The following is a 22,840-nucleotide window of genomic DNA, read 5'->3' as shown; positions in this document are numbered from 1 at the left end:
GTTGTATTATAAGATCCGCATGACCAAAAACTCACAAGACCCTGTGGGTTAGGACCAACCCACGGGTCTTAAATTTTAAATTTTAAAAACTTTTTAATTTGTTAATCGCTTGAGAATTTACAATATAACTTCACAAAGATTTGGACGTGGTTGACTTGCTCAAAGGAAAAAAATATTATAGATGCAAATAAAAGTTTGTAGTCAAGTATATACCCCAATAATCAAGCTTAATCATGCTCAAGATTGATCACATTTAATTTCACTATTTCATGAATGCATGATATCTTTGACAAAGTAAGAAACTAAGATATTGGTAAATTAATAATAACAGAAAAAAAACACATATGTTGGACCAAATAATAAATAGATAAAATAACACTTCAAGCATAACCTATCAAGTTGTTCTTAAAAGACAATGCAATCTCATAAATAAGATAAAAGAAACAAACACTAAATTGATAGCAATTCGGATTGAGTGATACAAAATATTTTGGTATATTAATTGTCAATATCAAAATCAAAATCTAGATCTTCCCCTTCTCACATGCATCAGATCCTCCATACAAAATAATTTCCAGTTTTCTCAATCAATTTATCTATTGCTTTATTATTGTTGTAATCTCATCTTCATCTAAAACTCCACCAAAGTGAAATACAATAAGTCAATTAACCCTAAAGTAATTAAATAAACATAATAATAAAAAAAAACAAACAAACACACACACAGGATTACCACTAGGATTTTGAGAAAACCCTAGAATCAATTCCTAGTGCAAATCAACATTTGAACATGTTCAAGGAAGAGTAGAATTTCTATATTTTGTCAAAACACATCCACTAAGGCTAAAACCAGACTCTATTCCACTATGATAATAGGAATACTAAGTACATCTCAAGTCATTATAGAGAGTGTAGGAAACTTTTTTTTCATTAGCCTTCCAATAATGAAACACATCATTCTCAAAGTCATCATCATCTTCCACTTGAGGTTCATCCAAATACACATCCAAATCAATTTTCAGTGTCAGTTACTTTATGGTGGTTGAAAGCATTACACATTATCTTTTAAATTTAATTATTTACTCTTTAACTTTTGACAAGATAGATAAATATTGTATGGTGTGTCAAACTATGTTTGTAATGCTATAATTTTATCCTCTGATAATATATTTTCCTTTCATTGAGTGGCTTGTTATTGAACATTGTCTAACATTCATGAGACAATTTTATGCAACCAGTCCAATTTGTTGTTTTCTCTTTAGGCTTACTGTTCGTATTAGATATTGTCTAAGCTTTGGGACAGTGTGGTTGGCCCAGCCCCACCTAGACTCAATCTTAACCAGCTCAACTAGGGTCTAGGTTTGGGAAACATGGTCAAAAAATTGCCCAAGTCAAACTCAGACCAATCCATCCCTTGAGCACCTTTTGCCTGTGTAGATCTTTCCAGTCTCAAATTGTTTGATTGATGTAGGATAGTGTAGGGATTAGAATTTAACGTATCAGAATTCTGGTTTTGTAGGGTGAATCAGGGTAAAAACAGGTTGAAGGTCATAGTGAGAGGAAATTTGCAAGCGATAGACTGAGGTTTTAAGGTTGTATTGATGGCTGTTTTAGTGCTGTGAACATAATATTTGGGCTTTCATGGGTTTTAGGCCGAAGTCAAGGAAGAATAATCTGTTTCCTTATTTTTTTTTTTTGCCTACTCAGTTTAATTTAAAAGTATTGGTTGAGCCTTGACCCTAGATATTATTATTGCAGAGGATATAACATCAGCAGAATTTCACCCTACACATTGTAATACGTTGGCATATAGCAGTTCAAAAGTTTCAATCCGTCTTGTTTACTTGCAACAATCAGCATTATGCGGTTCTCATATAATTACAAGTAGACTTTATTTACTAAAATGCACCTTCTGACATTAGAGGAGCAAAATTTCAAATAAATAGATGTGAGACAATATTTGTAGATTAAATGAAATGATTAATAAGTTAAATTAGAAGTAAAAACAAAATAAATGTCGTCGCCTGAGAGATTCGAACTCTCGCGGGGAAACCCCATGTACTTAGCAGGCACACGCCTTAACCACTCGGCCAAAGCGACACTTGTGGATGGAAGTCCTCTGCTGTAGGTATATATAGAGCCTGTTTGGATCTAAGGTTAGAAATGCTTTTAAGAGCTTATCTACTGAAAAATGGTTTATATTTCTAGTAGAAAAGATGTCAAAAGTACTTATAACTTATATCCAAACAGACCCCTAGTATAAAATATGAAGCTTGACCGTAGTCCGTAAACAAAATAGTTTATGCTGATTTGATGATTTCTGAGCTTCTTGGCACCTTGTTTTTGTGGGCTATAAAACCTGTTATTTTTAATGAATTTTCAACTCCACCAAAAGAAAATTTGGGCTGAAAAAGTTACACCACGAGAGTCACAAAGGACTATGTTAAGCCCGAGTCCAAACCTTTTTTTTTCTTTCTTTTATTTAAAATAAATAAAGAAAAATAATTCATATAAGGTTTTTTTTTGCTGTTTCTTTTGTGTTAATCCTCTTATTTAAGAAAAATAAATTTTGATTAATTTAGAGTTACATAAAAGATATGTAAAATTTGATCAATTTTTTTTCTCGCTTTTATAGTTCATATAAGATATATTTAAATATTATTTTATCGAAACATTGAGGAAAAAAAGTTATATACTATTAATAATCAGAAACTATCCTATATAATAAATTTATTCAGTTTTAGGCTAATTTGGTAAATTATCCCTGGGCTGCAATTGGATTGATTCAAAAGAGCAGAAAAATTGGAAATTACCGCCTCTGCCCCATCACTGCATTGTCTTGTTTGTCTTAATTACACTCGGTCCGAAATTTAGTCACAATTAACACTTTTCACCCCTTTTCAAGAATGTATTATATATGCGAGAATGAAATCATTTTTTTTTCCGTTGCTCTCTTTCTTTTTTTCATTTCTCAATAAATAAATAAATTTATTTAAACTATTTATTTATTTATTTTGGCACCTTCAATGCTGTCTGCTACTACCACTACCACTAATGGAATGGGAGCTGTTTCATATCTTAATAACGCGTTCCTAGTTAAGCTCCACAAACCAAAAAACTCTTCAAAAGTTTAAAAAGTAGGTTGCTATGAGGTATAAATTTCAAGGAACCATTTCTTCTTAAATCTTGATTGAATCCATAATTAATATATCTCATTGCACGTTCCCTTCCCTAGTTAGCCTTCCTGATATTCCACGCACTAATTTCCTCCTTTGTGGTTGTAATACTATGTTTTGCTAACAAGAAAAAAATTATGTAAATCACTTATAGATGCAGTTTAAATGGGTATGGTGCCTGTAACCATCTTTTACCAATTATGTAAATCACTTGTAGATGTAGTTTAAATGGTATTGCTGCATCATTTTTAAAAATTATTCCTTCCACCTTTAATTGCTCATTTGTAACAAATGCTTATGAAGCCATGTTTGTTTATCATTTACAGGAGGGCCTTGGGTATACAATGTATAAGGGAGCTTCAAAGAAGAGAAAGTTGCCTGTAAGAAACTCTAATGTTTATTTATGCAATACAAGAAGCAAGACAGTGCAAAGTTTTCACCCAAATAACTGTGGAGCTGTAGAAACTGGTGTTTCTTCTAATAAAAAGATTTTACTTCTTCATAAAAGCAACTACTCAAGCTCCTTCTCGTTGTTTTGAGTTTTATGTCAGGTCAGATGAGGGAATTGGCCTTTGTATTGATTTAAATTCATCCCCATCAGATTGGACTAACAGGTACAGAAATGAGGTACGTGTGAGTGAGAAAGTGTGTAGGAAGAAAGAATCTAGGAGTCTTTGGCAGGATCTCAGTTGTTCAGGAGGGAGTTCTACACAAGGAAAAAGTTCATTTATATGGAATACAAATTCTGGCCACTTTGATGATTGTAATGGACCAACCAGATATACCCCAAGCTTGAAATTGGTAAAAGATGTTACAGGGCTTGATCAACAGAATAAAGGTGGCTGCCCTTCAATATATGATTCATTAACTCCATGTGCCATGACTGTACATGTGGAAAAAAATGTAAATGAAAATCAATCCACTGATAGCAACAACAGTCCCATAGGCCCAGCACAACATGCACCACGTACCAGTGCCAGACCTGCACGCACTCACACCAAGCCCACGTACTTGAATGATTACGAGTAAAGGGGACCCAGTTGTAATAACCAATTCCGTTAGCAGTGTCGTGGGTTAGGGGACAGCATCTTTTGTTATAACAGGATGGGTATTATCCATATTAGATAAAATGTTAAACCATGTATATATACAGCAGTGCATGCATGAATAAAGCAAGAACATTTTCAGACTATTTAGTTATTTTCCTTTACGCGCTTTTTCTCTCTGTTAGTTATCCCTACCATCCACTGTCTCAGCTGAAGTTAGTTATGGTGCACCAAACAATTATATTTCTGGTGCTGAATCTTGCGCTAAAGATGTATCTAAGAAAATCCTTGATTCAATTACTACTGATATTGCATTCATTAAGTCAATATGTGGTTCTGTTGGCAATTCACAGTCAGGCCTCAACACATTAGGGCATGAAAATTCAAAGCATGATAACGAAATTTCTGAAGATTGTGCTATGCTAAATGGTTTTTGCCCTGTCAACCCTGGTATGATATGTCCAGGAGCTTTGTTAAGTAGTTCTTTGGAGCTACAAGTTTCAGAAGTTTTAAGTGATCCTAAGAATTGTTCAGACATGGAACAAGGTGGACTAATTTACTCAAGCGAGATTGATTTGGATACTGATGGGAAGAATCTCCCATCACTAACTGAAGAATGGGTATGGTGCTATCTCTAGCCTTCCAGATATATATGTATAATTTTTCCAGTTGGAAGGCTTAATTGGTTCTTGATTTTCATAGTGAAAAATGTGAAATTAATCTTATTATTAAATGATTCATATTATTGCTAAATACAGTTTCCGAACCCTTTCTACTTCTTGAAGATGCCAGTTTATTATTCAAATTGGTATCTTTTTCATTGTAGTTAGATCAGTATTTATTTTCTCATTATTTGCTAGTTGTTTATTAATAGAGCTCTCAATAATTTGTATTTTATCCTCTATTTTTATGATTGTACTTTTTTAATCCTTTGTAACATACCTGTGAAAGCAACTTTTTACTTTTTATGTTTGTCTGTGTAGGAGAAGGGGATAGAGTATAGGGATTGAGGGAAGAGATTATAAACTTGATGTATTGACAATCTTAACAGTTCTGAGGATCCTTTACAGGCATATTGGCTTGTGGCTCCCATGTGACTAATATTTATCTTTGTTTTTATGAATTCATTTATTCACTTGTGTTAAGTATATAAAACATCCTGTTATTTGCAGGAAGTGGGCAAAATTGTTAATGGAAGGAAGAGTTCAGAGTAATTACTCCTCTCAGAAACATTTTTCAAAGTTAATTAAGTTTTTATACCACTGATTTGAGCATATTCATGCTGTGCTTCTTCCAGATGTTCCCAATTTGATGACCCACATACGAAGTCTGGCCTAGAGTGTGGTGATCAGGAGTCTAAAATGAAACTTCACAAAAAGAGGAAACACATATACTCTGAGGTTCAAAGTTCCAGTGATAAACCTGTTGGAATGTTCTTACGAAGCATGAAGAAAGCTTTGACAGTACAGCCCAGAAGATCCATGAGGCTAATCTCCAAGGTGCTTTAACAATTACTGCATTGAATACTACGAGTAACAAAACCTGAAAGTAAACGTATTTATTCAATTCTTTTGCAGCATTCAATTTCTTTAATAATATGATTCATATGTTGGTAAAGTAATTACATGATATTTTAAACATCTTGGGAATTGTTCTTCTGTGCATTTTATATTTGCAAATTACTGAACTTCGTTATTTCCCAATTGAAGCCACAGGAATGGTCTGTTACAATCTAAATTAGAAACTCTTAGCCATATTGATAAACCTTGCCTTTTGTCTTTTACATAAAAGCTAACTTGTTCAATTTTACTCTTGCATACCTGGTGACATACTATGCACAGTGTAAACGATAGAGGGAAATAACTTCCTATAGGATTTTGAATTACTTCTGATATAACAAACTCCCTCTTTATACCCGAGGCAGTTACAGCAAGTTCATCATTTGTAGCTATAGTTACATCTAGATGATTATAAATAAGTCTCATCTTCACATCTCTGTATGCAAGAATTCAAATAATACAAAATCAATGAATGTTGAGATATCTCCTTACACACAGGTATGCCTAGCTTGTGGAAGACTTTCTTCATACTTTTTTTAGGTGGTATTAACTTATTTGTTAAAAATAAATTACTTTGATAGTGAAGTTCTTTTCTACTCATTTGACGCTACCACATTTTCTTGTTCTTGTTCAGTGATTTCATGAGGTGCTTCGTATGCTTTATCTGAGAAAGCATTAGTTCCAGAATTCTCAATGAATCAAAAGGATGACAATTAGTAGGTATGAACTACAACTTACACTTCAGCTTGTTTTGAGAACCATAAGGATTAGTGAGACAGGCCTTGAAAGGTTACATGAAAGATTGGAAATAACCCTATATCCTATTGTAATCTTTTGGTAAATCAACAACTTACATTCTTGGTTTGGACTTGGATGACTGCAAGGGAAGAAATGGTTTGAAATTTGTCTTGTACAGTACATGATTGTTCTTTTGAAGCATACAACACAGGAATTAGAAATCAATATACATAAAATTCCCATCCAAGAATTTTTGTATTTTTCTGCTTCTGTTAATCATGTTAACTGACTGCAGGTTGCATTATTCTTTTGCAAGAAATATACTCACAGAATAATAAAAATGCGAGGTAGCCTTTCAGGTAGATTTTATTTAGAGTTATCAAGTCAACCATATAAAGTTCATGGTATTTAGAAATAATAGAAATTATTGTTTCTTTTTAAAGGTGTACTGGGCTTTGAGACACTGATTGTATATTAACGTTGATCTGATTTCAATACCAAAAAAATGTTGATCTGATTATGTATCGTAGAATTTACTTAGACTGAACTCATCAATCAATTAATTTAGGGTATATTTGAGTAGTAAAACATTTCCAGGATAAATTTTTAACTATTAATGTAATTGAAATGTGTGTCTAAATTAAATTTTAATTAAAATTTTTACATTAAAACGTGTGGTGGTGGAAGGATATGAATGTGTTTCCCAAATTGGAACTGTGTTGGAGAACAAGACTCGTTGATCCTAGATTCTAACCAATTGCCAAGTAAATTAGTTAATAAATACTTTTCACAAGATAAATTAAAAAAAATTGTTATTTATTAACTATCAGCAACCAAATTCCTACTTAAAATACAAAGTATATTTGAATCAATCCGTTATCGAATATGCAAATTACGTCAAATATCAATTGATCATCCTCCAAAAGAAAAGTCCTCGTGCATGGACTTTAGGAAGACTATAATATTGTCGGTACGCTGAAATAAGATTGATATCATTAAAAAAAATTAATCCTTCATAATCAGTCAAGATATTTATTATTCTTGATTTTGCAACCCAACAACTCTAGACCTTTTATCCTTGTTAATCTTTTCAACTAGAACTCTTCTTCTTTCTGGAGTACTATTTGGCAAGAATAGTCAAACGTTGGGAGCGGTGATACACAGACAGATAACATGAAAAGTAAATTTGAGTTTCTTCCAAGTGATATATTTTTCTTATAAATGAAATTTGGACAAAACTTAAGTGTAGTATTAGTATATGTTTGTTAATGTTATTCTTGGATCATAAATTATAATTTTGTCTTCATAACTCGCACAACAAAAATGACATTAAAAATTAACACGGATCATCCATATGAAGCTCTAATTTAAATTAGAAAATATCACAATAAACACCTATAAGTAATACACCTAAATGTTATTCATTCTTTAAGAGAGAAGGCGTTGCTGGAGTAATTTTTTGTTTAATACAGCACGCTAAGAAATTATGTCCATCCCTTGAACTTATCAATTCAACTTCATTTCTCACAATCTCAAATACTTTAGCCACTTTAGGTACACTGCAATTCTTAATAGCATTATACTAAATAAATTTCCTGCTTGACGATCAAGTAATAGATTCTCAATTAAAAAAAAAAAGTAATAGATTTGTGGGCTCGAGGCAGAATGGTAGGGCAAACAGGGTTAGATAGGTAAAAATACGGGTAAAGTATTTTAAGGACATTAATTAAGTTATCAATAATTTTTTTTATTATTAAAAACTACGAAGAAGTGTATTGGTAATATTGGTCAAAAATATATTGAAGGACACTCATTAGTATTTTTTTAAAAAAAATATAATGCATGTTAATAAATAAATTTATATTCATTATTTTATCAGTTATTTAAAAAATATTCAATGTCTTTTAAATTTTCAAAAAATGTTGAGTTAGTTAAATAGTGTGACGTTACTTATGAGTGCCTCAGTTCAATCCCACAATGTAATCTGTCCTTTTCCCATTTTCATATTCACTTTGTTTTACAAAAAACCTTACCATTGAAAGTATTAATCTTAATTTGAGCAAAAAGAAATTTCAAGATAAGAAATAATAGTCCTTTTTTTATTTCTTATGACGATTTAATCCAGTTGAGGCTGCCCTATGAGCTCACAAACCCAAAGAAAATCTGTTTCTTGTTTTCCCTGATGATTCATTTACGTGATACTGATACGTAATACAGTAACTAAGAATTAATAGCATTGTCTTTTTTTGACGTTTGAATTAATAGCATTGTTAGGTTTATAACGTTACATGCAAATTAGTATGCACCCTAAAAATAGCAAATTAGCTATTTCAAAATCTAAATATAAACTTCCATACAAAAAAATCTAAATATACACCACTTTGTTTACCGTTTAATTAGACAGCTAAAGTTTCTTTTGAATAAAAAAATACGATCGAGAACCTTCTTTTTATATATATACGAGAACCTACATACCAATAGTTTAATACATAGCAGCATAGTTGACTCTGACTGACATAGAATAAGAAACGTAAACAAAATGTTATGCTAGTGATTGATAAAGAGCTAATTAAGACCACCTAGCTACCTAGAAACAACAAGTTTGAATATAATTGACTAGCTAAAACCAACGAAGAGCATATGAAATTTAGGACCCCCACGTGAAAATCACGAGGTTTAGCATATCGGTATATCACTGAAGACAGATTATAAAGGAGGAAGCCATTTTGATCGCAATTCGCTGTGACAAATGTTTTCTTTATCTGACAAAAAAAATGCTTTGTTTGACTTATTGTTTAATTTGGGAAACTATGTATTATTATTCGTTCCAATTTCAAGTCTGCTAACATGGTTAGGATAATTATTGTATCAATGTAAAAAAAAAAAAGAAACTCTCGCCCCTAAAGGGTTTGTTTCTGTACACCAAAAAATCTTATATGCATCGCTTAAGAATTGAGACAAAATAATTTCTAAATACTCTTCTTTTAACCTGTCCAAACGTCTTTTAAACAGAAAAATATAATGTGTTAGATAAGTACTGAGTTCGAACAAGAAAGTAAAATATGTCAGACAAGTACTAAGCTTAATGAATCTTAATCTATGCTATAGGCTTGGTTCAGGATCAATTCCTTAAGGTGTGTGCCTTTAGGTCTGAAGATTATTATTATTATTATTTTATCGTTAGAAACAGAAGATTCAATATTTGTTATCGAACACTCAGTAATTGACTATACATTTTTTATATGCAACTGCCATCTTCTACGATCGAGAGGTAATTACTTGAATTAGGTAAGATCATTATTTGCAGTGAAAAATTTCTTTTACGTATTTAATGCAAATGTATATTTATGACTAAAATTCAAAACCTCTTTGATTAAGTTGGAACGATTACCTATTAGTTGATTCATGCGCTCAAACCGGTTGATCCATGCACAAGGTTGGCCATGCATTTTAAAGTTTTGACAAGAAAACATGGTTGAATATTAATACGAATTACCACAAGTCCACAAGTAGCACCAATGCGTGTTATTTCTTTTTAAAGATTGCGGTAAGAAAGAGTGGGTTTCTACAAATAGTGAGGATGAAAGTGAAGTCCGCAAACGATCGGGCAAAAGTGTTTATCTCACTCTTTGTAGGGTAGACACAACGGAAAGTCAGAAACTATACTGCAAAGGTTAATATAATTTATACATATGCATGTCAGTATTTAACAATATAAACATGATTTGTTATACATGTACGTAATATTATATTAACCAATTGTTATTTTCTTATCAATGATTAACGTTATTAACTTTACTTTCTAAAGTGAGTTTTTTTATTTTGACATGTTCTAAAGTGAGTTGTTGTTTTTAGAAGAGTTGGGTCCAATTAAATAAGGTTACATTTTTTAAAAAGCTGTTTTTAAAAACAAAAGGGAATTATATAAACAAATATTTTTATTTGAGAAATCTTGTTTAGTTACAGGTGTTGTTAATAAAAACAAAAACACAAAAAAATGAGTACTAATACTTATTTTGTATATAACTACGTATTTTAGTTTGTTCATTGTACAAAATAAATATTTATTTTATATAACTAAAATTTATAATTAAAAATTATAATAAATAAATATTTTTAAACATATAAATTGTATTTTAGATTTATGACAACTAATTTATATTGTAATATATTAACTGTTAATTTTAATTATTGACATTTTTTTAGAAAATATTGAAATTTAGGTTAGAATAAATTATGTGTAAAATGATAGATGAAAAAAGATTAAAAAAAATTTATATATTTTTAAAAAAATTTGAAGTTAAGTTAAATTGTTGAATTGATATTAAAGTTGTATGGCAGCAAAGAAATGACATGATTTTCGAAAATAAAGAGCTTGACTTGGAGGTGATGTGGCAAAGTATGTTTGTCATATGGACATGGTTGAAATCATGCCATAAAGGCTTCTCGGCTACTTATTGACCATGGATGATGGACCCTGCTGTGTGTTTGATAGAATTCATTATACCTGTGATTGGTTTTATTTTCAAGTGTGTTAGGCTTTGTAGAGTTGTATCTTTGCTTATGCATCAGCTGTACGTATAGGTTAAGATTCAATATCTCTGTTTGGAGGTTCACTATTATGAGAATAATTTTTTGTTAGACACGTAATGAAAAAAATCAGATTAAGATTCTATTTAAATTTAAAAGATACATTATATATTTCAAATTAATAGTTTTTAATATTCAGTTACAACTTATTAATTGTTATATTAAAATCATAAGGGATATATTAAATAAATATTAAAAATATATTTAAAATTTGAAGATAAAATATATATTTGAGATTGATTTCTAATATTCTGTTATAGCTCTTTAAACTTTAGAAGAGATAAAGAATTTTAAGTGTAATTAAGCCTATATAAAAGATTAATCTCATAAGTCAACTCAAAAAAATCAAAATTTATAAGAATATTTTAGGTCTCTTCAAGAACTAAAAGTGTTTAATTATTAATATTAGAATCATAAGAGAATACATATATTAGGAGAGTGAAGTCAGGTTAACCTTATTCAATGAAAAGTTCAAAATATTTAATGGAAAAGTGTAATATTTAATGCATTTAAAATTAAAAAATATTTTTCATTTTTTTTCTTTTTTACTTTTTAATCCTTAACAAATACATTGATTAATGAATTAAAAAAATAGGAGTTATTAATTATACACCAAAAAATGTATAAAAAAATGATTACTTAATTTTTTGAATAATAATTTGACCGTAAAAAACAAATTAAACATGAAAAGAATGATACTTGTGAGCAAAAAGAATAACAATGCACAAGAAAGTTTATGTGAAAAGGTATAGTAACATAGCAGCAGCAACTGTGCATGGTGAGTAAACAAAAACAAACTCAACTAAGTCACTAACTACAAGGCCGGAGAATAAAGAATTCAAAACGCAAATGTTTTTCGGGTGTATAATGTACTATTTGTTCTTGTTCCCATGCCATGATAAATATACCTCTCTTGATGAAAATAAAATTCGGCAGTCCAGGCATGGAAATATCAAAAAGCATTAACTATCGTATTTAATGCCTTCACCTACATTTCCACATATTCAGAAGTAGCAGTTTTGTGTGATTTAATGCACCTTCTCCCCCACCCTTTCAACCTGCAAAACTCCTTGAGTTTTTTTTTTTTTTATCTATTATGACCGTTTCTCTTGACTCCAGCACAGTTGAAAACACACAAGATGGAGCTGGCTTTTCTTCTTAGTAATTATTAATTTCATCTCTCTCACCAAACAATCAACAAGCATGGAATTTTCTCTTGTAAGCATGAAAACTGGACAGAAGATCCAATAAAGTCCCTTTTGCTATCTGTGTTGCTGATTGCTTCCTGCTTATGCATTGTCCCCACAATGAAGATTCTGATTTGGCTAGCAATTTTACATCCAACAACAAAAGTGGTCTTATTCCACTAGTTGTTTTACCCCCCCCCCCCCCCCCCCCCCCCCCACACACACACACACCACTTTTTTGGCCTCTTTTCCCTTCATTGCCAGTTATCCATGAAAATTGTGATAAATCATGAGGTACCATAGTTTTTTGGTTATTTATATGAAGATTGTTAGACTTGCTCTATCCCTTTAAACTGTTTTTCTTGCTGAGTAGTCTAAAGGTATATATATCCGACCAACATTATTAGTTAATATTCAGAAACACAATTCTTATGTAACATGAACCTATGTCCAGTTTTATTTGGGACTCTATTTGAGGTTGTGGTTTTTTCATGCTTGTGGTTGCAAGTTTCAAGCCTTGGTTCCATGTCTTCCATTGCCGTCTCTTATGGCGACAAAGGGTCAGTATTTTGTGGCTTGAAATCGGATGGATCTCACACTGTGACCTGTTATGGAATAAACTCAGCCATAATTTATGGAACGCCAACGCATTTTCCATTCCTTGGTCTTACTGCTGGTGATGGTTTTGTGTGTGGACTTCTAATGAGTTCTAACCAACCTTATTGCTGGGGTAGCAGTGGCCATGTTGAAATGGGTGTGCCACAGCCTATGGTTAAGGGAGCTCAGTACCTAGAGATCAGTGCTGGGGACTATCACGTTTGTGGATTGAGGAAACCTTTGACTGGAAGACACAGGAACACTTCTTTGGTTGACTGTTGGGGCTACAACATGACCAACAACTATGTGTTTGACGGGCAGGTTCAATCAATCTCAGCAGGTTCTCAATTCAACTGTGGTTTGTTTTCTCAGAATAGGACTGTGTTCTGTTGGGGGGATGAGACTAGTAGCCAAGTTATTTACATGATCCCCCAAGGCATAAGGTTTCAGAAGATCTCTGCTGGAGGGTACCATGTGTGTGGAATCTTAGAAGGGGTCAATTCTAGAGCTGTTTGTTGGGGGAGGAGCATGTTGGATTTGGGGGAAGAACTTTCAATTTCATTGATACGTTCAGGACAAGGTAATGTTGAATTGGCTCCAAATGATCCCATACTTTCTGTGGTGGGGGGGAAGTTCCATGCATGTGGCATTAGGAGCCATGATCGTGGAGTGGTTTGTTGGGGATATAGTTTCAAAGCAGGCACCCCAGTTCCTAGTGGGATTAAGGCCTTTGAGATTGGTGCTGGGAATTATTTCACCTGTGGAATACTTGTTGAGAAATCTCTTATGCCTGTTTGTTGGGGTGTTGGCTTCCCTACCTCTCTCCCTTTGCCTGTTTCACCAAGAATGTGTAGGTCTGCTCCATGTGCTCCAGGTTACTATGAAACCCAACAAAATGGTCTTTGCAAGTCCCCAGATTCTCACATTTGCATGCCATGCAGTGCTGCTTGTCCTCCTGAGATGTATCAGAGAAGTGGATGCAATTTGAAATCTGACATACTGTGTGAATATAATTGTTCTCTTTGTTCCTCACCTGAATGCCTGTCCAATTGCTCCTCTTCCTATTCCAACGCTGCCTCTGGCAAGAGAAGTGAAAGATTCTGGTCTATGCAGCTTCCAGTGCTTATTGCTGAGATAGCCTTTGCTGTTTTCTTAGTTAGCATTGTGTCTATAACTGTTGTTTTGTATGTTCGCTACAAGCTAAGAGATTGTCAGTGTTCGGGGCCAAAGGTGAAGAAACTAAAAGGGAGCTCTTCAAACCAAAAGGACCAGAAATGCAAGATCCGACCGGACTTGGAGGAGTTCAAGATTAGGAGGGCACAGATGTTCTCCTATGAGGAGCTTGAAAGGGCAACTAGTGGATTCAAAGAAGAGTCCATAGCGGGGAAGGGAAGTTTTTCTTGTGTGTTCAAAGGGGTTCTCAAAGATGGTACTGTTGTTGCTGTTAAAAGGGCCATAGTGTCTCCCAACATGCAGAAGAATTCCAAGGAGTTTCACACCGAGCTTGACTTGCTCTCTAGGTTGAACCATGCACACTTGCTCAATCTACTAGGCTACTGTGAAGAAGGTGGAGAGAGGCTCCTTGTTTATGAGTACATGGCTCATGGTTCTTTGCATCAACACCTGCATGGCAACAAGGTGATGCAAGAGCAAATGGATTGGGTGAGAAGGGTAACAATTGCAGTACAAGCAGCTCGCGGAATCGAATATTTGCATGGATATGCTTGTCCACCCGTGATTCACAGAGACATTAAGTCTTCAAACATCCTCATTGATGAAGAACACAATGCTAGAGTGGCTGATTTTGGTTTGTCACTACTTGGTCCTGCAGATAGTAGCTCCCCACTAGCTGAACTACCAGCTGGGACTCTTGGCTATCTTGATCCTGAATACTACAGGCTTCATTATCTTACCACAAAGTCTGATGTGTACAGCTTTGGTGTTCTACTTTTGGAGATTTTAAGTGGTAGAAAAGCCATTGACATGCAATTTGAAGAAGGGAACATAGTTCAATGGGCAGTGCCTTTGATCAAGTCAGGAGATATAGCTGCAATTTTGGACCCAACTTTGAAACCTCCTCCTGATCTTGATGCCTTGAGAAGGATAGCTAATGTTGCTTGTAAAAGTGTGAGAATGAGAGGTAAGGATAGGCCTTCAATGGACAAAGTGACAACAGTGTTGGAAAGAGCACTTGCACAGTTAATGGGTAGCCCTTGTATTGAGCAGCCAATTTTGCCCACTGAGGTGGTTTTGGGAAGTAACAGATTGCACAAGAAATCATCTTCAAACAGGTCAGCCTCAGAAAGCACTGATGTGGAGGATCAGAGGTTTGAGTTTAGAGCGCCATCATGGATCACTTTCCCCAGTGTCACTTCTTCTCAAAGAAGATCAGGCTCGGAGGCCGATGTCGAGGGAAAAAATGCAGAAGGGAGGAATTTGAGCAATGTTGGAGGTGGTGGTGGTGGTGGAGGTGATGTTTTGAGAAGTCTTGATGAAGAGATTGGTCTTGCCTCTCCTCGAGAGAGATTGTTCTTGCAACACAACTTCTAACCGTGGGAAATTTGAATGAAGAAGATGTACTTATTAATTAGTAAATTTTGATTGCTTTGTTTAATTGAGTTTCATCATGCATGGATGCAACTCTTGCATTATTTTAGTTCCTATTTCCTGAGAGTTGTGTTTCAGAATCTTAGTGGAGCTAGCTTTCATTCTTTCATGCAAGTGCTACACTTGGATGTAAGGTAGCTATCATATCATCTCATTTTATTGATTGTAAAGCTTATCATCCTTGTTCAATTCTATCATATCATAGCATTGGCTTTTTTATTTTTATTTTTTACAGTTAGAGAATTTGGTTATTTTACAACCTCAGGTCAAATGAAAAATTGAAGTTAATCATTAGCAGTATTTGCTTCAATTGCATCCCTTTTTCTTCCCTTTCTGATTAGGAAGATATTTAGTTTTCAAATTGATAAAATTCTCTACATAGATTACAGCTCTTAATCTAATCGACTGGTCTGTATTTTGAGTTGCAAATGTTAAATCCTAAAATAATGTTCAGTGTATTTGGATTGGGGTTTATACAAAGTTCAATGCACCTTACGCTGAGTAGTTCCTTTTGCAAACGCAAGTTCAAGAGTCTCCAAACAGAGACCAAACATGCTAGCCACTACTATAATATTGTTGATAATAATATTATGATTTATGTGTTTAATCATCAATTATTTTAACACCTTCCTACTAGCTACTACTAGTAGCTCACCAGTTAAAATCCAGGAATAGTGTTGGCTGCATTTGACAAACCCGCAGTATATATTGATATTGTTTGTTTCAAAATATTTTTTTTTAATAATTAGCTATAATTAATTTGGGACTTCTTCACTTATATTATTACTATTTACATAACAATATAATATATTTTTTTGTTTCAAAATATGTATTTAAAAATTCATTATTTTCAACTTCATTTCATAGTTGTTATTTAGTCATTTGCAATGCCAAAAATTATGTATTTTTCATAAAATATCATATCCAATAAAGTAATTAATTCGTTTATGGTTGCCCAACTCAACTGTTGCCCCAAAAAAATCCCCGATTCAACTCTTGTCGTAATTACTGCAAAATTGTTATGTTAGATACTAATGAAATGCAGCCAATTAACTCTAAATATCATTGATGGAAGTTTGCCTATTGAAATCTGAAAATAATATGAACATCCGGACTGTGCATTCTCAACATTATTTAATGTAAATGTTATACAAAGAACACAGCCATGGATCAAACTGTACAACATTAACAACGGAAGTGGAACAATTTAATTCTGTCAAGGCATTTGCATGCCTGTTATGAGTCACACATTGTTAGTGTAACTTCAGAAGAATGGATTCAAAGGACCTGTACATTGACTGAACTATAAATATCACTGCATATAAAGCAATCCAATGGATTATTGAGTTCCATTGAGCTTGGCAAATTGAACTACAGAACTCAGCTGACACCTAAAGCTGATACCTAGGTCAGCAACTATATTATTGCACGATATTTCTAGCAGCACTTTTGACCCGAACAGTTGATTGCATGTTTCATCCAGTGGAAAAGAATTAAAAGACTAGATAGCTGAGCTCAAGCTATCTCTGATTCTGTTCTTTGGTTTCCATCTCCTTCACACTGTCCACTATGTGTTGTATTTTCTTTGAAAGACTATCATTGTGCTCTTCAATTTGCTCAAATATCAATTCAAGATGCCTTTTATAGGTTGCAGATCGCTTTCTCTCTATAGCCAACTGCTGGGATAGTTCTCGAATTTTATCATGTTCATTCTGGAAATTGCATAAAACAAAGATGTAAGCATGGGAAAAACTGAAAATTCAACAAGATGATCTTCACATTTTGCTCAAGCTACTCTTCACATACAAGGTCTTGCATGGACTAACACAAACATATCCGCCAAACAGAAGATGTTGTCAAAATATTTTCCATGCATCTTAATACATAAACTCAAACATCTACTAAAATTGCAATCAATAGACAATAGGCATAAACATCAACAGTTTTATATTTGAGAATGCTTAGCTTAAAGCAATTTTCTGTAATTTGTGTAGAGGTATACCATGGGAAAGTCTATTAGGTGCAAAATTCAAACTCTTGTATGATGGTTTTGATAGACAATCAATAGCACTGAGTGAGTGACTGTCTAATCTATTATCTATCAAGCATAAAGTAACTATTAACAGAATAAACATAACCACATATACCGTCTTTCAGTGATGAAAAGAACACTAACTCACCGGATATTGCTCATAAATGCAATCTCTTCTACCTTTTCCAGGTGTCAAAGGATGTGTGTGTTCCATTATAAACTTTGTAATAACCCATTTACCAGAACTTACTTTCCTCACCAAAATCATTGCCCTGCAACCAACCCTTGTCTCCGCCCTTTGCCTTACAATCTTTTCACGTTTGTCGGGCATTCTGTAACCTTCTCTGTTGCAAACAAGAGCCCGTCCAATAGCAGTTCCATCACGCCTTGATCGTGAGAGCTTACTTACACGTATGATGAATCCAACACGTTTAGCATATGCATTATAGAATGCATGTGCTGCAGCTTCAGATTCAAACTCCTGGCCCACATAGGGCTCATCAACTGACGCAACCGATACTGCAGGAATTCCTGATGGGATTGTGTCCCCTCCAGAAGAATCTTGAGTTATATTATCATCATGACCTTGTTTATAAGCAGGATTAAAAGAACTGCAGCCCACTTTGTTTCCATCAGCTGTGCTGCTATTAATCTGCACTATAGTAGCATTTCCTACTGTCTCACCATTAATGGAGGCATCAATCCCAAACTCCACTGCAGCAACAAAATATCTGCTATAAGATTTTCATTGCCAGGTTATATTCTATAGAACAGTGTATAAAGTCGATGACATACTCTTTCATTGAAGACAAAAATTATGAAATAAAAGGAGAACAACTATATTGTCCCAAATCCAAAATTCTTGAAGTTTTGTTTTTATTTTAAGAAGAAAGCTTAACAAGAGAGGGGAAGTATAGAAAATGGTATATAATATAATAAGTACTACAAAGAATCAGAGAAAGAAAGCCGTACAAGTCAAAGTCATTTTTATAGAGGACAAGTACACTACACTACAACAGTTAAAATGGATTACCAGTTAGGCCATTACCAAGCTGAATCCAAAGACTTTTCACAAATTCAATGTGAAGGAAGAATTTATGTCTTTCAAAAGTATGATAAACTATTGTGTCATGGTATGGCAAACATCAGTCAACTTCAAACAAATTTTCTTTTTTTAATATATAAAAAAATATACTTCCATTGAATAACAAAGCAAAAAAGAAAAAAGATGAGAAACTTTGAGAGTTTTTTTTTTAATTTCTTTTAAAAAACTAACTCTATATGTATTTGTTAAAAATTTGGTTTTCCATGGAGCGTAATGAGTACTGACATCAAATAATTTATGTAGCCAAGCTTATCAAGTGGAATAAGGTAACAGGAATATGTTCTGCATGATTTCTTTTAGCTCAAATAACAGAGAAAAAAAATTAATTAGAAAATTATGATTCATAATGTCATTTTTAACTAAAAGAAGCATTCCAAATTCTATTCTGTTTATTTTCCACTTTTCCATAGCTTATTGTGAATCAAACATGAATAACGCCATACATTGAGGAAAACAAATTCCATAATTTTGACTTTTGACTATCTCAGAAGGAATAAATTGTAAGAACCACTCACTCAACCAAGAGTTAACAGGCATTGCAAATCATTTCTAAGAAATTCTGGGGAAAAAACTACTTCAGGCTAACTAATATTTTTAAGAATTCATCATACTCATAACAGAGTGAAGAATTTGCACCCCAAAACAGTATCATCCTAAAGGTGAGTAATGCATTAGTCGAAGCCAAGCAAACGAGTCCAAAAGTCATTGAACGTTTCCCGTTCCAGCCAAAAAGAAAAAGAAAATTAAAAAAATTTCAACTTCGAATGGCTTTTCATTTCCTTTCTCCAAAATTCTCTCACGCGAAACAGAGCATCAAAAGGAATTTCCGGGTCTTCAGCAAAAGTCGCTAAACACTACAGTTCAAACGAAACTCAAACATTCAGCTACTTGGCTCATTCCCCTTTGAAGGAAAAAAGAAAAAAAAACATTTAACAAAGTGGAAGAAGGGGAACCCTAAAATTCAATTGGAATCGAATTGGTCCAATTGAGTTGGCAAAGCGAAGGGGAAGAAGTCGAAAAAGCGGCTAAAAAAAAAAAAACTTACTGAGAATTGAGGCTGACGCGAATTCGATAGTCGTAGGAAGCGACCGTGATTGTGAAAATGAACTTTTTATGTTTTTGTGTTCCGTGCAGAGACAGCAGAAGCAGATTCATTCAGAATCAGAACAGAGGAGTTGAGATTCAGGTGTGGAACACCATATTACCGCTCCTGTGTACCTCACCTTGCATGTCAATGCCTCGTTGGACACTTCAACCAAAGTCAACTTTTCTGGTTTCGCCAATTGTTCGCAACAAGTCCTGAAGTGAACACGGGCCTGGGCTTTTGATATGGGAACCTGGCCCGTTATTATAACCCACCCGGTCCAATCAGTAAATAGTTCATCATAGTTTTTTTCTTAGGAATGCTAAATGCAATTTGTACAACTAAATGAGAAATTTAAGATGTACCCTTTTTTTTCCATAAGAAACAAGTTTTTAGTGTATTCCTATACTAAAATTTTATTTCTTATAGAAACGATTGAATGGAGTAATAAATAACGTGAGAAAGAAAACTGAACACAAAAATGATGTTTTACATATATTGTTATATGTAATGGAGTTATAACTTATTACTTATAAAGTTGGTTTGATGTTTAAGAGATAAGAAGGGGAGGGAGAGGTTGTAAAATCAAATTCTTCCCACTAATGAAAATTAAGAAATTAAAAACATTAGTCTTAAAAAAAATAGTTATATATTAATATCATTATTAAAAAAAAATCTCACTGCCATGGTAAAAATCATGAATTTAATATGAATCAATTTATTATTAAAATTATAAATCATTTTTATAAATAGATGCACAAAGATTAATGCAGGCCATAAAAGTACAGGATGAACATAATTCTTCTTCCCCTGAACTTATATATAAGTAGAAAGTAATTTTGTATATTAAATTAAACTAATTTTAACTAATTTAATGTTATCATTTTTAAAATACTCATCAATAAATTTTAATTCTATTTCAAATGATTCTTTTTAATTCATGATAATAAATTTCAATGAATAATATTTTAAAAATAATTTTATTTTTTACTTAATATTAATAAAATTAAATTATGTGAATTAACTTTCTTATTTAATGTAAAATTAATTATTTTTCTTACACCTGAGTCATAAAGAATACTAATTTAGAATATAGACCAAGGACATATTTTCCTTGACTTACACACACCACCCATATTGGTTCTGTTAGTTTTGTGCATTGCACACCATAATGGTTGGTACTCCCATCATGATTCATGTATAAGAAGAAAAGAAATGTTTATATTGTGTATATATTTTTACATGTACAGAGTGAAGGTTAAATAGTTGATGCACTAATAATAAGTGGCAACCCTTAGCCAAAATCAAGGAAACAAATTGAATCAAAATTAAAGTAATAATGGTAGAGCTTGATTTTCTCCTATAATAAGGAAACAACATGCACGTGATTATAGGGACAATAAACCAATTAATTTTGAATTAAATCCTATGTTTGCATTTATCACTAATATGCCCCTGCAAGATGGAGGAGGAGTCAACGACGCCAATCTTGGTGATGAGAAACTCATGGCGTGGTCAGGAGAGCGACTTAGTTAGCAAGTCTGCTAGTTGATGATTGAAAGGAACATGAGACACTTTGAGTTCACCCTTGGCAACAATGTCACAAACAAAATGGTAATCAATAGCTAAGTGCTTCATCCTGGAGTGAAAAAACTGGATTTGCACAAAGATATGCGGCACCAATATTATCTGAAAAGATAGTTGGTTGCTTGGTTAATTTGATGCCAAGTTCCAATAGTAGTTGTTGTAGCCATAGAAGTTCATAAACCGTTAATCCAATGAAGCGATATTCAACCTCAGTTGAAGATCTTGCAACTGTGGATTGTTTCTTGCAAGACCAAGATATAGCATTTGGACCAAGATAGACAATATAGGCACCTGTAGACTTTTTTCATTTGTATCACCACCCCAATTTGCATCATAAAAGGAAGTGAGATCAAGGTTTTTGGTTGCAACGAGTTGTAGACCATGTGAGATGGTATGCTTGAGGTAGCGTAGCATACGCTTGAGTGCCTGCATCTGAGTAGTCGTAGGCGACTACATGTATTGTGACAGCTTGTTTACGATGAATGTGACATCTAGCCTGGTGATGGATAAATAGTGTAAGGATCCGATGATGTTGTGGAATAAAGATGAATCACAACTAGGTGTATCATCATGTGAGCTAAGCGAGTAGGTAGTAGACATAAGAGTTCGAACTAGCTTTGCATCAATCGTGTTACCTTTTTGCAAGATATCCTGAATGTAGTGTTGTTGAGATAAGAACATGCCATTAGTGGTAGGAAGAAGTTCTACACCAAGGAAGTGGCTTGGCATCCCAAGATCTTTGAGAGAAAATTTTGTAGCAAGAGCTGGTTTGAATTTGGCTAGGAAAATAACATCATTTCCCATAAGAAGAAGATCATCAACATAGGCTAAAAAATTAGCAATGACATGATCTTGTTTATAAATAAAGAGCGAAGAATCAGATTTAGCATTGAAAAATCCAGAGGCAACAACAAAGGACTTTAATTCCTGGTGTCATGCCCGAGGTGCCTGCTTCAAACCATATAATGCTTTATGGAGCTTGCATATATGATTTGGAAAATATGGATGAATAAAGCCAGAAGGTTGAGACATATAAACATCCTCAGATATAGCTCCATGTAAAAAGGCATCATTAACATCCATTTGTGTTAAGTTCCAACCCTTAGAAAGCGCAATGCACAAAACTACTTTGATTGTTTGAGGTTTGATAACTAGACTGAAGGTGTCTTTATAATCAATGTCTGATTGTTGATGAAACCCTTTAGCTACAAGCCGGGCTTTGTAACGAGCAATCGATCCATCTGGGTTTCTTTTCAAACGACACACCCATTTGTTTCCAATGACATTAAAATGAGGTTGACCGAGGAATAGAGACCATGTTCTTTTGTTCATGAGAGTGATAAATTCTTCCATGAACAATGAGTAAAGCATGAACCTGTTTGTACCAGGCAAGGTAATTGGTAGCAGCAAGCTTGATTGGAAACTAAAAATTGTTGTTGAACTCCATGAGTTCTTTTAACTCATTGGCGGTAATGAAAGTGGTGGGTGCCATAGAAAGATCGTATTTAATGTGCTGTAAGGCTAGGCCAAAT

The 22,840-nt window shown here is 33.5% G+C and overlaps 2 protein-coding genes and 1 non-coding gene across 7 annotated transcripts; 1 reads left to right on the top strand and 2 right to left on the bottom strand.

The window, feature by feature from the left end:
- Positions 1-2,018: 2,018 nt before the first annotated feature.
- TRNAS-GCU lies at positions 2,019-2,100 on the bottom strand. The gene has a single exon. It is a non-coding gene; the product is annotated as a tRNA-Ser (tRNA).
- Positions 2,101-12,512: 10,412 nt separating this feature from the next.
- LOC114386963 (serine/threonine-protein kinase-like protein ACR4) lies at positions 12,513-15,725 on the top strand. The gene has a single exon (XM_028347047.1). It carries the CDS (start codon positions 12,735-12,737, stop codon positions 15,441-15,443), a length of 2,709 nt encoding a protein of 902 aa, XP_028202848.1. The 5' UTR covers positions 12,513-12,734; the 3' UTR covers positions 15,444-15,725.
- An 872-nt stretch (positions 15,726-16,597) lies between these two features.
- Positions 16,598-19,870, bottom strand: LOC114386603 (protein FAR1-RELATED SEQUENCE 12-like). 5 transcript variants are annotated; one of them, XM_028346633.1, is made up of 4 exons: positions 19,683-19,797; positions 19,249-19,491; positions 17,681-18,246; positions 16,598-17,212 (listed from the first exon to the last, which is right to left on the bottom strand). In XM_028346633.1, the coding sequence occupies exons 2-4, from the start codon at positions 19,250-19,252 to the stop codon at positions 17,021-17,023; spliced, it is 762 nt and encodes a 253-aa protein (XP_028202434.1). In that variant the 5' UTR covers positions 19,253-19,491; positions 19,683-19,797; the 3' UTR covers positions 16,598-17,020. The 5 variants fall into 5 exon arrangements, with proteins under 5 accessions (XP_028202434.1, XP_028202433.1, XP_028202431.1 ...); XM_028346632.1 differs by having other exon boundaries at positions 19,274-19,491; XM_028346630.1 differs by lacking the exon at positions 19,249-19,491 and having other exon boundaries at positions 17,681-18,266; positions 19,683-19,870.
- Between the last annotated feature and the right edge of the window lie 2,970 nt (positions 19,871-22,840).

This window comes from Glycine soja, chromosome 15 (assembly GCF_004193775.1).
Source record: "Glycine soja cultivar W05 chromosome 15, ASM419377v2, whole genome shotgun sequence".
Lineage (NCBI taxonomy): Eukaryota > Viridiplantae > Streptophyta > Magnoliopsida > Fabales > Fabaceae > Glycine > Glycine soja.
The sequence above is the reverse complement of the archived record's forward strand: the minus strand, read 5'-3'. Positions and strand labels throughout refer to the sequence as shown.

Coding starts and splice junctions, on each gene's coding strand:
- LOC114386963 (XM_028347047.1), top strand. CDS start 12,735: ATGAACCTATGTCCAGTTTTATTTGGGACTCTATTTGAGGTTGTGGTT.
- LOC114386603 (XM_028346630.1), bottom strand. CDS start 19,792: ATGAATCTGCTTCTGCTGTCTCTGCACGGAACACAAAAACATAAAAAG. Junction 18,267..19,682: donor CGCGTCAGCCTCAATTCTCA/GTAAGTTTTTTT, acceptor AAAATCTTATAG/CAGATATTTTGTTGCTGCAG. Junction 17,213..17,680: donor GCATTTATGAGCAATATCCG/GTGAGTTAGTGT, acceptor TGCAATTTCCAG/AATGAACATGATAAAATTCG.